General features: G+C 43.4%; 1 protein-coding gene across 4 annotated transcripts in view; it reads left to right on the top strand.

Moving 5' to 3' along the window:
• The window catches only part of LOC124123945 (protein unc-13 homolog B-like), a 212,886-nt gene that overhangs the window by 181,543 nt on the left and 14,940 nt on the right, over positions 1-16,403 (top strand). For all 4 annotated transcript variants that reach the window (XM_048394578.1, XM_048394571.1, XM_048394596.1 and 1 more), the window contains 9 exons: positions 1,152-1,278; positions 2,416-2,512; positions 3,497-3,640; positions 5,225-5,302; positions 5,502-5,668; positions 6,230-6,391; positions 9,580-9,634; positions 10,513-10,584; positions 15,388-15,516. In XM_048394578.1, the coding sequence (XP_048250535.1) occupies positions 1,152-1,278; positions 2,416-2,512; positions 3,497-3,640; positions 5,225-5,302; positions 5,502-5,668; positions 6,230-6,391; positions 9,580-9,634; positions 10,513-10,584; positions 15,388-15,516 (1,031 nt within the window). The remainder of the gene's footprint in view (positions 1-1,151; positions 1,279-2,415; positions 2,513-3,496; positions 3,641-5,224; positions 5,303-5,501; positions 5,669-6,229; positions 6,392-9,579; positions 9,635-10,512; positions 10,585-15,387; positions 15,517-16,403) is intronic.

Genomic DNA, 16,403 nt, shown 5'->3' with positions numbered 1-16,403 from the left:
AGCACCTGTAGATGGGGAACAGTAGAGCTAGTAAACAGCACCTGTAGATGGGGAACAGTAGAGCTAGTAAACAGCACCTGTAGATGGGGAACAGTAGAGCAAGATAACAGCACCTGTAGATGGGGAACAGTAGAGCAAGATAACAGCACCTGTAGATGGGGAACAGTAGAGCCAGTTAACAGCACCTGTAGATGGGGAACAGTAGAGCAAGATAACAGCACTTGTAGATGGGGAACAGTAGAGCTAGTAAACAGCACCTGTAGATGGGGAACAGTAGAGCAAGATAACAGCACCTGTAGATGGGGAACAGTAGAGCTAGTAAACAGCACCTGTAGATGGGGAACAGTAGAGCCAGTTAACAGCACCTGTAGATGGGGAACAGTAGAGCTAGTAAACAGCACCTGTAGATGGGGAACAGTAGAGCTTGTGAACAGCACCTGTAGATGGGGAACAGTAGAGCTTGTGAACAGCACCTGTAGATGGGGAACAGTAGAGCTAGTAAACAGCACCTGTAGATGGGGAACAGTAGAGCTAGTAAACAGCACCTGTAGATGGGGAACAGTAGAGCTAGTAAACAGCACCTGTAGATGGGGAACAGTAGAGCCAGTAAACAGCACCTGTAGATGGGGAACAGTAGAGCTAGTAAACAGCACCTGTAGATGGGGAACAGTAGAGCTTGTGAACAGCACCTGTAGATGGGGAACAGTAGAGCTTGTAAATAGCACCTGTAGATGGGGAACAGTAGAGCTAGTAAACAGCACTTGTAGATGGGGAACAGTAGAGCTAGTAAACAGCACTTGTAGATGGGGAACAGTAGAGCTAGTAAACAGCACCTGTAGATGGGGAACAGTAGAGCTTGTAAACAGCACCTGTAGATGGGGAACAGTAAAGCTAGTAAACAGCACCTGTAGATGGGGAACAGTAAAGCTAGTAAACAGCACCTGTAGATGGGGAACAGTAGAGCTTGTAAACAGCACTTGTAGATGGGGAACAGTAGAGCTTGTAAACAGCACCTGTAGATGGGGAACAGTAGAGCTAGTAAACAGCACCTGTAGATGGGGAACAGTAGAGCTAGTAAATAGCATCTGTAGATGGGGAACAGTAGAGCTTGTGAACAGCACATGTAGATGATATTCCTGCTCTTTCTTCAGATCATGAGAAGGAGCCGATCTGCAAAAGTTCGGAGTACATGAACCTACACTTCCGGGTCAAGTGGCTGTACAGCAAATACATCGCTGAAGTGCCTCAGTGCAAAGGCACTGTCCCACAGTACCCTCAGTAAGTACACCCGGTACCTCCCCACACTATCCTCAGTAAGTACACCCGGTACCTCCCCACAGTATCCTCAGTGAGTACACCCAGTACCTCCCTCAGTACCCTCAGGGAGTACACCCGGTACCTCCCCACAGTACCCTCAGTAAGTACACCCGGTACCTCCCCACAGCACCCTTAGTAAGTACACCCGGTACCTCCCCACACTATCCTCAGTAAGTACACCCAGTACCTCCCCACAGTACCCTCCTTAAGTACACCCGGTACCTCCCCACAGTACCCTCCGTAAGTACACCAAGTAGCTCCCCACACTATCCTCAGTAAGTACACCCGGTACCTCCCAACAGTACCCTCAGTAAGTACACCCGGTACCTCCCAACAGTAAGTACACCCAGTACCTCCCCACAGTACCCTCCTTAAGTACACCCGGTACCTCCCCACAGTACACTCCGTAAGTACACCAAGTACCTCCCCACAGTACCCTCCTTAAGTACACCCAGTACCTCCCCACAGTACCCTCTGTAAGTACACCAAGTACCACCCCACAGTACCCTCAGTAAGTACACCCGGTACCTCCCCACAGTACCCTCAGTAAGTACACCAAGTACCTCCCCACAGTACCCTCCTTAAGTACACCCAGTACCTCCCCACAGTACCCTCCGTAAGTACACCAAGTACCTCCCCACAGTACCCTCCGTAAGTACACCAAGTACCTCCCCACAGTACCCTCCTTAAGTACACCCAGTACCTCCCCACAGTACCCACAGTAAGTACACCAAGTAGCTCCCCACAGTACCTCCCCACAGTACCCTCCTTAAGTACACACAGTACCCTACGAAGTACACCAAGTACCTCCCCACAGTACCTCCCCACAGTACCCTCCTTAAGTACACCCAGTACCTCCCCACAGTACCCTCAGTAAGTACACCCAGTTCATCCCTCAGTACACCTGGTACAGTACTGAAGTATTTTCAATTAATACACCCAGCATACAACCAATGTATATCCAGTATATCCCCACATTATGGAGAATGTTATTGAGATATGGTGACTGTTATTGAGATATGGTGACTGTTATTGAGAAATGGTGACTGTTATTGAGAAATGCTTGGTGACTCATGGAGAGATGGTGACTTGTTGCAGATGGTTTGAACCTTTCGTCATGCAGTGGCTCAACGAAAATGATGACGTTTCAATGGAGTATCTTCATGGTGCCTATGATCGGGACAAGAAAGATGGTGTAAGCTGAACTTATGACTGCCATATTTACATATCCTCACATTGGTATAGGGGTCAACATCTGGCTGTATAATCAATGGCAATTAAGTGACTGCAGAGTTACAAGTACTTACATTCTCAAATTAAGATGGCATGGCTACAGGGTAACCTTATAAAACAAGTATTACATTTGACAACTTTGTCATGAATTGGATGCCATGGTAAACCAAGCACAACCAACACTACATTATTCTAAGAGATAAACTTGAACATATACTACTCAAAAGACATTAAGGAACGCTCGATTCTTTTATGACCATGATAGATTAATTATAGTAATATGAAAGAATCAGATGTTCTTTCACTTCTTTTGAGTAGTATATTATCCAAACTGGAGGGGTGGTCAGGTAGCCTGGTGGTTAAAGCGTTCGCTCGTCACGCCGAAGACCCAGGTTCGATTCCTGACATGGGTACAATGTGTGATGCCCATTTCAGGTGTCCCCCGCCGTGATATTGCTGGAATATTGCTAAAAGCGGCGTAAAACCATACTCACTCACTGACTCACCCATACTGGAGCATGAATATTAGAAGTCTTAGTGAGATAAACAGTTGTTTTGTTTCATGCTGATAATCCATTGTTCATGATGTTACTGGCGATATGTGACAGCATCTACAGTTTTATTCAGGTGATTTCTCCTTTGTGATCCCAAGATTTGAAAATTTGAGATTTGAAAATTTGAAATTAGAAAAAGTCTCATTCATCAGGCGCGGTGGGGTAGCCTGGTGGTTAAACCGTTTGCCCGTCACGCTGAAGGCCCGGGTTCAATTCCCCACATGGGTACTATGTGTTAAGCCCATTTGTGGTGTCCCCCACCGTGATATTGCTGGAATATTGCTAAAGGTGGTGTAAAATCCAACTCAATCACACTGACTCTCATTCACCAGATAGTTCATTGATAACTGCTGTCTGCTGCATCTTGTTCAGTCATTCCATCTGTTCTACAGTTCCAAAAGAGTTCGGAGCATGCACTGTTTTCCACGTCGGTGGTGGATGTGTTCACACAGCTCAATCAGTGTTTTGATGTCATCAAGAAGCTTGAGTGCCCTGATCCAGAAATTGTCAAGAACTACATGCGACGCTTTGCCAAGGTAGGCAGATCATTTCTGTTGTGCATTGTAAACTGATGCCCAAGTAGGGCTTATAGAAGAGGTAATTTAGAGCATTGATGGCAGTACCCAGACAGGGGTAGTAGCTGAACACTCACCCAACGTTTATTTATAGCTAATTAGGTAAACTGCTAATACCCAAAATTAACAGGCAAGCATAATTCTCTTTCCACATAGGCCATAGAACTCTATCGGCAATCTGTCCAGGGACACCCTTCCAACATGATTGCCACGTTGTCTTACATTATCACTAAGCAATGTTGTTATAGGTTTTGAGCTAGTGTATTCCACATGACTCATTTTAAACAAATGTTGGTGTATGATAGGACTTGGTTTGAATGTAATAGCATTCCACAAAAGACAATGACTCGGGAAATCTAGTACTATTTAAGCAATGTCCAGATACAACCTCGATGAAAAAAAAGTGGTAAGGGAGTACTTGGACATTTCTTTTTAAATAATCAATAAATGATTTTCTTTACATTGCAGATTTTTTTTTCATTGCACATAATGATATTTAAAATAATATCACTTGAGGCATGATTTATGAAATAAGATGGAAATGAAATTTATATTTGCATATATATCGTTGCAATAATTCTATTTAGATGTGTACATACGACAGCTACATTAAGCTAAATGTCTGAAATATAACCATTTATGATAAGACATTTTAATAATGAAGTGTATGTTTCAATGTCTCCTTTCTCAACTGTTTTCATGTATTTAGCAATTTAAAAATACAAAGCACGTTAATTGTCCGACTACTGCTGAACGTGTCGGGGTAGTACTGAACCTGTCGTCAAGCTAATAGTATCCAGGTTCAGACTGAGCAAGACGTTCTCTACGTGATGGTCAATTTTGAAACCCCCAACAATTGTCTACCTTGGTATCAGCAATTGCCCCATTACAGTCGGACAATAAGTTAGTGAGTTGTATTGCGATTATTATGTGTCCATGAACTGTTGCCACCTCTATATTTGATGATTTACTAAGTCTGATCTGATCTGGTATCTTGTAAAACCGACCGCCTCTGTGGTCCAGTGGTAGAGCGTCCGCCCGGAGAGAGGAAGGTACAGGGTTCGATCCCCGGCCGTATCATACCAAAAGACGTTAAAAGATGGTACTTGTTGTTACCCTGTCTGGCGCTCGGCATTAAGGGGCTAAAACAAGGACTTGTCGGCTCGGAGTCAGTATACTGTGTCTGAGTGGGGTATTCATGTTAAACTGCGGCATGGTTTCTCAGTGAGCTAGCACTATAAATTGGCATCAGTCCGGACTAGTACAAGCAGCCACACACACACACACACACACACACACACACACACACACACACACGTGCATGCACGTCGCTATATAAGTGCAATAATCTTGGACGCAACGTTAAACCCAATTTCACCTCAACTCTTGTAAAACCTGTAACAAGTGTCCAATCTCTGATCTCATCTGGTGACACCTGTACCAACTGTCCCTTCCTTGACTCTACTACATAGAGAAGGCAATAGCTGTCATAGATTTCAAACACAGGTAGATAGATGTACAAACCTTCATTTGATATTTTTTCAGACTGTGAATAAAGTCCTTCTAGCCTATGCAGACATTGTGAGGAGGGACTTTGAGAAGTACACAAACCGGCAGAAAGTGGTATGTACTCAAGAACAATTGTGTCGATGGACAGAAAGTGTGTTATATTTTATGCATAATCTTAAACCTTTCCTACAATTTGTTCCTGTTTTTACCTTGTGGAGATTCTCAGATAGATTGCTACCCCCAGAAATGTCCAGCAATGGTAGAGTGGTTATGCTGCTGATTGTTATATCTGAGAGCATGTGTGTCCCCCCAGGCCTGCATCCTGATGAACAACATCCAGCAGTTGCGGGTACAGCTGGAGAAAGTGTTTGAGTCCATGGGCGGGGAGAAACTGGATCCTGAGGCTGGCGGCATCTTGAAGGAGCTCCAGCAGAAACTCAACAGCGTCCTGGACGACCTCAGCAGCATATTTGCCAAGAGGTGGGTGATTATGGTTGACATTGTCTCTCATATAAATAAAGCCTTCATCAAACTTCAGAGGTAATCAAGTGTCAGGAACATAAGGTAGCCATCAAGATCTCATGTCATAAAGGCCTTGGCTGTAGGCATTGTGTAACAATATAGAGCACTACAATGTTTGTTTGAATAAATTGTTGTCTGTTTTGCAAGATGTCGTACTGCTGACTTTGACCAAAAGGATTCCATTGTATTAAGGTCATGTGATAATTTAGGTCTCCCAGCCTTTAAGTATGAATCAAATACCTTGTTTAGAAAAGGTAAGAAAAGAAACAGCAAATAGTCAGACAATATTTTTGACCACTAGTTCCCACAGACATAAGTGAGTGTGTATTTCCTTCAGTCTGGAGCCTAGATGCAACAGAGCATGATTGTGCCAATTATGTGTGTGTATTTCCTCCAGTCTGGAGGCTAGGATCCAGCAGAGCATGACTGAGACAATAGTGTGTGTGTATTTCCTCCAGTTTGGAGCCTCATATCCAGCAGAACATGATTGAGCCAATTTTGTATGTGTATTTCCTCCAGTCTGGAGCCTCAGATCCAGCAGAGCATGATTGAGCTGGGCCAGCTGCTGTCCAAGGTGAAGGGAGCAGGGCAGGTGTCGTTGTCCCAGCCCAGCCAAAGGACCAGCATCCAGCAGGAGTCAGACGCAGTCCTCCGACCTCTCATGGACCTCCTTGACGGAAGGTGAGATACACATGCTCATCTGTGTACATATCAGGGTTCTCAAACCCCTGCAATAATTTTTTTATTAAATTGAATTTGAATAGAATATGAAGTCATATATTCATTTTTACAGTTTTACATGTCATGATATCGGTATAAGTAACGCATGTATAAGTGCTCTTGCTCATTTAAGAACTGTAGAACTAAACTTCCAGTCTGTCCAACAGTTACTCCCTGAGTTGATGGTTCCACAACCGTCCTTGCTGACTATGTTCATTGTAAGGGTTGGTCGGATGCTGTGTCTTTACTGAGACATTTTCAACTATATATGGGTCGGTCGGGTAGCCTAGTGGTGAAAGCGTTCGCTCGTCATGCCGAAGACCCGGGTTCGATTCCCGACATGGGTACATTGTGTGAAGCCAATTTCTGGTGTCCCCCGCCATGATATTGCTGGAATATTGCTAAAAGCGGCTTAAAACCGTACTCACTCACTCACTCAACTATATATGCTAATGGAAGGACATGGTTACATTAAAGTTTACATGCAGTCTGGTTCTTCCTTTCTGATGATATTTGGCTAGATGTGTTAACAGCATGACTTAGCATGACCAGGCAATTTCCAAAATGATAAACAACTTTTGGTAATCCCAAGGAAAATGGGTATAGTGAGACCAAGGTTCAGGGTAGTTCAGGGATTTGACCCTTTGTCAGTGGTTCCTAGCATTGCTATGGGCTACACAGTGAATGGTGCCTCAGACCACTGGAACACTGGTGCCTCCTGTCATCGAAACACACCCAATAACACTTAGCTGTAGTGAAAACCATGGCAACTGTAAACATCTACATTTCAGTTCTATCACAACTAGAGTAACCAGGAGAAACTTGGGTGAATCAGGAATAGTAATGACTATATATTAGTGGTGGGACGACACACTGATGCATCTTCTCTACAAGTATCGATCACAGTCGCACACTAAGTAAAAAATATCAATTAGTACCTTAAATGTGTACTTTAATGGCTGTTACACCAAGCACTAAGTAGTAGTGAAAATTAGTAGTGAAAACGTAAATATGTTCATCCATTGTGCCATACTTGACACTGCCAACTGTAAATTGCTAGTGTGCCAGGTATTTGGCCTTCCTGTCTATGAAAAAGATGGCTTACGCACTACAGGTAAGAGCACATGCAAGTATCATGATACGTATCAGATAGTGAACAAGGAAATGTGATACGTATCGGATCGTGAACTAGGAAACGTGATACGTATTTGATCGTGAGCAAGGTATCGTGATATGTATCGGATCTCACAGTTGGTGTATCGTCCCAGCCCTACTATATATAGGCATGTTTGGGGTAATGTTTGAAGTAGGAGTCACAGGTGACTGAACTTCCCAGTGGGGAGCACGAGCCAGGAACAACCATGGAGCCAGACACTAGTAGTAACAGTTGGGCACAGTATTGGTGCTAGATAGTTCAGCCTTCACTTACTAACCAGACTATATTGACTATATTGACTAACAGGTCTGAACATACTGACATTAACCTTACAACTTTGTTTCTGCTTGTATAACATCTACTAATGTTGACACCGTTCAGGCACATCAATGCCAGTAATACGTTGCTGTACTTCTACCAGATGCCTTCAAGGTCCTAGATGCCCTGCTAATCCGCCATCATCAGTCACAACACCCTTCATGTTTAACACTCACAACATGCATCATTCTGTTGATTCTTAATTCAAGCCATTCACTCATCATTTAATTTGATGGTTTTTTAATTATCACCAACTTAACCGGATTAACTATTTATATAATGTTACCAAATCCAAAAGCATTAATGACAAAAGTTGATTTCCAAATTTATTCTGAAGACATATTTCTAACATGGTAGTGTTTATTTACATAATAATTGCTCTAAGTATTACTTGCCCAGTACTATATTTTCACTGCTGAGAGTAACTTGCCCAATGATTGCCCTGATCAGTAACAATATAATTGCTTAGAATGTCTTGCCCAATGATTGCCCTCAGTGCTCCTCTTATCCCTGTCCAGAAGGACTTGCCCAATGATTGCCCTCAGTACTCCTCTTATCCCTGTTCAGAAGGACTTGCCCAATGATTGCCCTCAGTGCTCCTCTTATCCCTGTCCAGAAGGACTTGCCCAATGATTGCCCTCAGTACTCCTCTTATCCCTGTCCAGAAGGACTTGCCCAATGATTGCCCTCAGTACTCCTCTTATCCCTGTCCAGAAGGACTTGCCCAATGATTGCCCTCAGTGCTCCTCTTATCCCTGTCCAGAAGGACTTGCCCAATGATTGCCCTCAGTACTCCTCTTATCCCTGTCCAGAAGGACTTGCGCAATGATTGCCCTCAGTGCTCCTCTTATCCCTGTCCAGAAGAACTTACCCAATGATTGCCCTCAGTACTCCTCTTATCCCTGTCCAGAAGGACTTGCCCAATGATTGCCCTCAGTACTCCTCTTATCCCTGTCCAGAAGGTCTTGCCCAATGATTGCCCTCAGTACTCCTCTTATCCCTGTCCAGAAGGACATGCCCAATGATTGCCCTCAGTACTCCTCTTATCCCTGTCCAGAAGGACTTGCCGAATGATTGCCCTCAGTACTCCTCTTATCCCTGTCCAGAAGGACTTGCCCAATGATTGCCCTCAGTCAGTGCTCCTTTTATCCCTGTCCAGAAGGTCTTGCCCAATGATTGCCCTCAGTCAGTGCTCCTTTTATCCCTGTCCAGAAGGACTTACCCAATGATTGCCCTCAGTACTCCTTTTATCCCTGTCAAGAAGGACTTGCCCAATGATTGCCCTCAGTGCTCCTTTTATCCCTGTCCAGAAGGACTTGCCCAATGATTGCCCTCAGTACTCCTCTTATCCCTGTCCAGAAGGACTTGCCCAATGATTGCCCTCAGTACTCCTTTTATCCCTGTCCAGAAGGACTTACCCAATGATTGCCCTCAGTACTCCTCTTATCCCTGTCCAGAAGGACTTGCCCAATGATTGCCCTCAGTACTCCTCTTATCCCTGTCCAGAAGGACTTACCCAATGATTGCCCTCAGTACTCCTCTTATCCCTGTCCAGAAGGACTTGCCCAATGATTGCCTTGAAGTACAGATAGCGCTATGATTGTCGTGATGTGCCAGGTGGTTGCCAGGTAGTCTGCTTGTAATTATGCATGTGCTTCCTTCCCTCCTCTGGCAGTCTGTCCATGTTTGCACAAGTGTGTGAGAAGACCGTTTTGAAGAGGTTGCTCAAGGTAGGTAGCTCTCTCCATCCATCTCTTCACACAATACAGTATATATCCTCTCACTATTGCTGTCATAAGTTGGGAAATTATGGTATAGAGTAGAATGGATGTTATTCTTGTTTGGAAAGCTAAGGCATCTTGAATAACTGGAATAACATCAGTGTACCTACTTTGGAAAACTATACTGGTGACAGGTCAGAGGTGGTTAACATCATTTATAGCTAACATGGATAAAATTATCATTAAACCGCCCCCATGTTGTCAAAAATGAGCGGGCCACTGTAACTTGATAATGCCCTCATATTGCTTGACGACGGTCCATTATCAGGCCTGTTGTTAGGGATAGTGATAGGTGACGTCATGTTCAATAGTGACGTCATCAGGTTTGTTCTATGACGTTTCCATATTTGTAAAGTTTGGTCAGTGACATTTGTGTTGATTGCAGTAAATGTTTCAAAACCGATATTCTTGTTTCTTTTTATTTGATAACAAATTCCATCCACTTTAGCTGTAATAACGGTAAGGCCATTTTTCAGGACATCATCATTTGCAGAAGCCCTCAGTCTTTTCAACTGCCCTCCTTCGTCGGACAGTTAATGGAAGACCTTGAGCATCTGCAAATGATAATGCCCTGAAAAATAGTGTTACCCTTATAATAACACATGCTAGTATATCTCTGTATGCTGGTGTTAGGTCAGATGGGGTTTATGTCCTATAACACATGCTGGTTTATCTCTGTATGCTGGTGTTAGGTCAGATGGGGTTTATGTCCTATAACACAGGCTGGTATATCTGTTTATGTTGGTGTTACATCAGATGGGGTTTATGTCCTATAACACATGCTAAGAGAATTACATTGTATTCTCAAGTTGATTGTTTTGTTGTAGGAGTTGTGGAGGATAGTGATGCATACGATGGAGAAGACGGTGGTGTTGCCACCACTCTCAGATCCCAGACAGGTACGTCACTAACACAACACACATATATTGTCATAATTCTACCATAATTATCATCAGATTGTTTATGTAAATACTATCACATTGAGAATCTCATAACTGAAATACCTCGATATCATGAGCTTTTAATTACGATACCTCTTGATCAATGTCTAAGTAACAAACTGTTCATAGTCACCTGTGATGTATCATGAATGTACATTTATCAATGTTATGACATGAATTTGGGTTCTACACTTAATGACATTCTGTTTTATACAGGAATCTAGTTCTAATAAGTCCAAAAATATGGTGAGTTTAGTTAGCATGGGTGACAGGCCTATATCTAACAGTTTGACTGTTGCCATGGTGATCTGCTAACACAAGCATCAGAATGCAGGTGGTGGCTGCCCTTGAATATGTCCTAGCATCTTGGTTTGAGATTGCAATGCTGGTTGTGGGTGCACGGTCAACTCCACGGAGGACATGCAGGGGTGATTGGGCATTGGTTGGTTGTCTAGTGTAGGGACATAGGTTGGTTTTCTAGTGTAGGGGCATTGGTTTGTTGTCTAGTGTAGGGGCATTGGTTGGTTGTCTAGTGTAGGGACATAGGTTGGTTTTCTAGTGTAGGGGCATTGGTTTGTTGTCTAGTGTAGGGGCATTGGTTGGTTGTCTAGTGTAGGGACATAGGTTGGTTGTCTAGTGTAGGGACATAGGTTGGTTGTCTAGTGTAGGGGCATTGGTTGGTTGTCTCGTGTAGGGGCATTGGTTGGTTGTCTAGTGTAGGGGCATTGGTTGGTTGTCTAGTGTAGGGGCATTGGTTGTTTGTCTAGTGTAGGGACATAGGTTGGTTTTCTAGTGTAGGGGCATTGGTTTGTTGTCTAGTGTAGGGGCATTGGTTGGTTGTCTAGTGTAGGGACATAGGTTGGTTGTCTAGTGTAGGGACATAGGTTGGTTGTCTAGTGTAGGGGCATTGGTTGGTTGTCTCGTGTAGGGGCATTGGTTGGTTGTCTAGTGTAGGGGCATTGGTTGGTTGTCTAGTGTAGGGGCATTGGTTGTTTGTCTAGTGTAGGGGACCTTGGTTGGTTGTATAGTGTCAGGGGCATTGGTTGTTGGTCAAGTGTAGGGGACATTGGTTGTTGGTCAAGTGTAGGGGCATTGGTTGTTGGTTTAGTGTAGGGGACATTGGTTGTTGGTCAAGTGTAGGGGCATTGGTTGTTGGTCTAGTGTAGGGGACTTTGGTTTGTTGTATAGTGTAGGGGCATTGGTTGTTGGTCTAGTATTGGGGCATTGATTGTTGGTCTAGTGTAGGGGGCATTGGTTGTTGGTCTAGTGTAGGGGACATTGGTTGTTGGTCTAGTGTAGGGGACCTTGGTTGTTGGTCTAGTATTGGGGCATTGGTTGTTGGTCTAGTGTAGGGGACCTTGGTTGTTGGTCTAGTATTGGGGCATTGGATGGTTGTATAGTGAGGGACATAGGTTGTTGGTCAAGTGTAGGGGCATTGGTTGTTGGTCTAGTGTAGAGGCATTGGTTGTTGGTCTAGTATTAGGGCATTGGTTGGTTGTATAGTGAGGGACATAGGTTGTTGGTCAAGTGTAGGGGCCTTGGTTGTTGGTCTAGTGTAGGGGCATTGGTTGTTGGTCTAGTGTAGGGGACCTTGGTTGTTGGTCTAGTATTGGGGCATTGGTTGGTTGTATAGTGAGGGACATAGGTTGTTGGTCAAGTGTAGGATCATTGGTTGTTGGTTGAGTGTAGGGGGCATTAGTTGGTTGTCCGGTGTAGGGGGCAATGATTGGTTGTCTAGCTTAGGGGGCATTGGTTGACTCTCTAGTGTTCGAGACATTGGTTGGTTGTATATGTAGGGGGCATTGGTGGTTGGTAGACAATTGGGTACCTCTGATCAGTTGTCCATGATATGGGGTGGTGTGGATCAAATCTCTAAGGGCATGACATCCTCTGCAGAGCTGTGACCTGTAGCGTGAATCGACTTACCACACACCCTGCATGTCCTGGGCGTGGTGTGGGTTTCCCTCTCTCATGGTCAGTACTAATCTTCACTAACCTACTCATTTTGAGGCAACATAGTAATCATAGTAGGAGACTTCGGCAGAGTAGCAATTTGTACCTCAGACATAACGTTGATCTGGAATTCCTCTTACCATGTAACACTGCCATTTCTGCATATCACATATCTCTTGTTGATATAACCCCCTGCTAGTGCGAGATTACTGGTCCCGTTCAACTGGAGAATGGTTCCTGATGCTTAGAAGTCCTTCTTTGTGTCTGCAGTGGCCAGTACTCATCCCTTGTCAGGATGAGTTGCGGAGGATTTAGCTCATGTTTTCATCTTCTCATCCTTACACAGATGAAAACTTGCCATCTCTGTTTCAGTTACTTCCGTTTCATAACAAAAGTGCCAACTTGGATGATATGTCCAAACTGTTTTCCTTCCGTAGTGTAAGTCTTAATGGCCCACTTCCCAACTTGCCAACAAACTGACAGTAGACTAGAGCGGCTTTGGTGACGCCTCCCTGCTCTCTATGTGAAAACAGACTTGACTGTCCTTGGCCTTTGTGTTGAAGCTCAGCCCTCATCCCAGTCCGGCATTAAGTGTCCTGAGTCTCCGATTGGATCGACGGAAGAGTCTGTTTTCACTGCATGAGCCCTCCTGTTGTAAATTCCTCTTTGCAGGTTTCTCGTAACATGCACGGTTTCCGTGGCAACAAGCTGTGTCTGATGCTGAGATTGTACAGATACGTTTGTTGTCTGGTAATTTGGGTATGTCTACAATTGCTGGAGTTTGGCCACATCCCAACCGCTATGGCTTTCAAGCTGATTTATTCTTTCCTTGCATCATTGCTCCAAACGATAAATTATATCATTTAGAATAACAGAAAAAGAAAGCCTGTATAATGGGAGCCTCCTATCCTCCAGCAGCTGTGTGTGTGTGCCCTGCATGGCAGACTGACTCACTGGTGGTGACTGTTCATGACTGACTGACTAATCTACGACTCCATGTCTGTACCTGAGCTATTAATGTAGAATGATGATTACTGGAAGATCCAGTCACCCTGCTCCGTGTTCATAGTACTTGGATAGTGTTGGATGGCTGATTGACTGAGAAGACCAACTTTCAGCTCTGATCTTATTACAATATTGACCAGCTTGGCTGCTGAAGACATAATGACATTTGACTGGTCACCCAGAGATGCCAACCCTTATGCTTTTGAGCCAAAACGTACGATTTTTGGCTTTTTTTTCATAAAATTATTTACATTTGTAAAATACCCCGGAGAGCAAATTGTTAATGCACCGATCATGTGAAGCATTCTATAGGGACCTAATTGCATTTACACTGATAATTCTTAGAAACTCGAAACAACAGTTGATATTGTAACATGATGAATTTTATAAATGTGTGGAGCTTTGACCACGTGTTTCGGCATGAATGCAGCCTTTCCGGTGCCATTTTCTGTCACCTCATTAAAAGGACATGGGGTTTGTAGGGCTTGCCACCACACAACAGCTTGAATTATATGCTTTCTTAAGTGATTTATAGCCTAATCTATAATTACAAAAGTTATTCAAAATACAACATGTTTGTTTGAAATGTGGCCCCGATGTATGTCACTGATGAGCTTGTCACATGCCGTTATGGAACTTCTTTTTTCAAGTACTCTTTCAATGTTGATGTCCAATTTTTCTATGTTTATGGATTAATATTCATTTTCGAGGTTTAGTCGAATTTAACCATACACACGCAAGCGAAGTCATTTTTGCTGCTTATTTTGAGCTTTATCGGGACTGCCTCCATGGTCTAGTGGTAGAGTGTCCGCCCGGAGAGCGGAAGGTACAGGTACAGGGAAGGCCGCGTCATACCAAAAGACGTTAAAAGATGGTACTTGTTGTTACCCTGTCTGGCGCTCGGCATTAAGGGGCTAAAACAAGGACTGGTCGGCTCGGAGTCAGTATACTGTGTCTGAGTGGGGTATTCATGTTAAACTGCGGCATGGTATCTCAGTGAGCTACTCTACTATACTCTACTATATATCTCTACTATAAATCGGCATCAGTCCGAACTAGTACAAGCAGCCACACACACACATGCATTCATGTCGCCATATAAGTGCAATAATCTTGGACACAATGTTAAACCCCATTTCACCTCACCTTGAGCTTTATCGACCTGTTTTTTAAATAGTGGGGCTTGCGTGTGCGGCTACATTACTAGCATCAATGCATGCTTTTACCCCACTGATTACTACGAAGTTTTAATTAGGGTTGGCATCTCTGGTCACTATGATAAAGCTGAGAGATTGTAACTTCATGAAACTACATTCACCAACTTGCTGATTGATTGTGCAAGACCTACAAACTGAAATTCATTATGTCTGGCTCTCTGATTTAGGATCCATACTCCTCATTAAGGTTAATGACTGACTGCCTGAGGAAGAATAGTGACAATATGATGAAGATTGATGACTGACTGCCTGATGAAGAATAGTGACAATATGATGGAGATTGATGACTGCCTACCTGAGGAAGAATAGTGACAATATGATCAAGATTGATGACTGACTGCCTGGTGAAGAATAGTGACAATATGATCAAGATTGATGACTGACTGCCTGGTGAAGAATAGTGACAATATGATCAAGATTGATGACTGACTGCCTGATGAAGAATAGTGACAATATGATCAAGATTGATGACTGACTTTCTGATGAAGGATGAAGGATGTTAATCCTTTACCAACTGCTACTGCTTGACTGGCTGGCTGACTGCCTGCTTAGTGCCTGGTCCACTTTCCCATCTCTCCTCTTTCAGCTGTTGCCCATTGCTGGAAATGCACAGGCAAAGATCGAGGATATGTCTCGCTTGTTGCTCAACCATGTTAGTCAGATGCCCGGCAACAACCCAATGAAACAAGTCAAGACACTTCAAGCAACATTCTTGGTATAACACTGTCACTATGTAGTAGAACACTTTGTTGTCAGTACATTGTTGTCAGTTAGCATCAAGTTCCTATTGCCTTGTTTACAGCCATTCATTGCTTCAGTTTTGTCTCAGTTTCCTGTTACAGATGTTCTCTTCACCTCCCTCTGTTGCAGATGTTCTCTTCACCTCCCTCTGTTGCAGCACTTCACACTGCTGCCTCACAATTACATGTCACTTGTCACTTTTCAATATGTTTGTGTTTCGTAACCCATTGATTTCAACTCTTTTCTTTTGTATCTAGGAACTAATTACAAATTGTATTTAGTTCTACTGTAAATATATTCATTATTAACTCACGTAGAATGAATCTCCAGTTGTGAAAACACTGAATGTGAGCTGCCATCGACTCTTCCATGACTTAAATGTTCAGCTAATTAAATATTATGTAATTGTTCTCCGATACGTCCAGGTATTCCTGTGATCTGAAGGAAGTTATTTCCCTTCTGGTACTTTCAGGTCGATCAGTTGATATTTAGTTTTTGGTGGAAAAAACTTCCAAAGTAATCTTTGTATCCATTTCAACATCCCCCTCATTTCATCATCCCCTCATTTAAACATTCCCTTATTTCAACATTCCCTCATTTCAATATCCCCTCATTTCAACATCCCCGTCATTTCAACACCCTATCATTTCAACATTCCATCATTTCAACATTCCATAATTTTAAAATCCCCTCATTTCAACATCCCCTCATTTCAACATCCCCTCATTTCAACACCCTATCATTTCAACATTCCCTCATTTCAATATCCCCTCATTTCAACATCCCCGTCATTTCAACACCCTATCATTTCAACATTCCATCATTTCAACATTCCATCATTTTAAAATCCCCTCATTTCAA

Source organism: Haliotis rufescens, unplaced genomic scaffold (genome assembly GCF_023055435.1).
Source record: "Haliotis rufescens isolate VD_foot unplaced genomic scaffold, xgHalRufe1.0.p SCAF_1, whole genome shotgun sequence".
NCBI lineage: Eukaryota > Metazoa > Mollusca > Gastropoda > Lepetellida > Haliotidae > Haliotis > Haliotis rufescens.
Note: the sequence above shows the minus strand (reverse complement) of the source record. Positions and strands in the feature narration are given on the sequence as shown.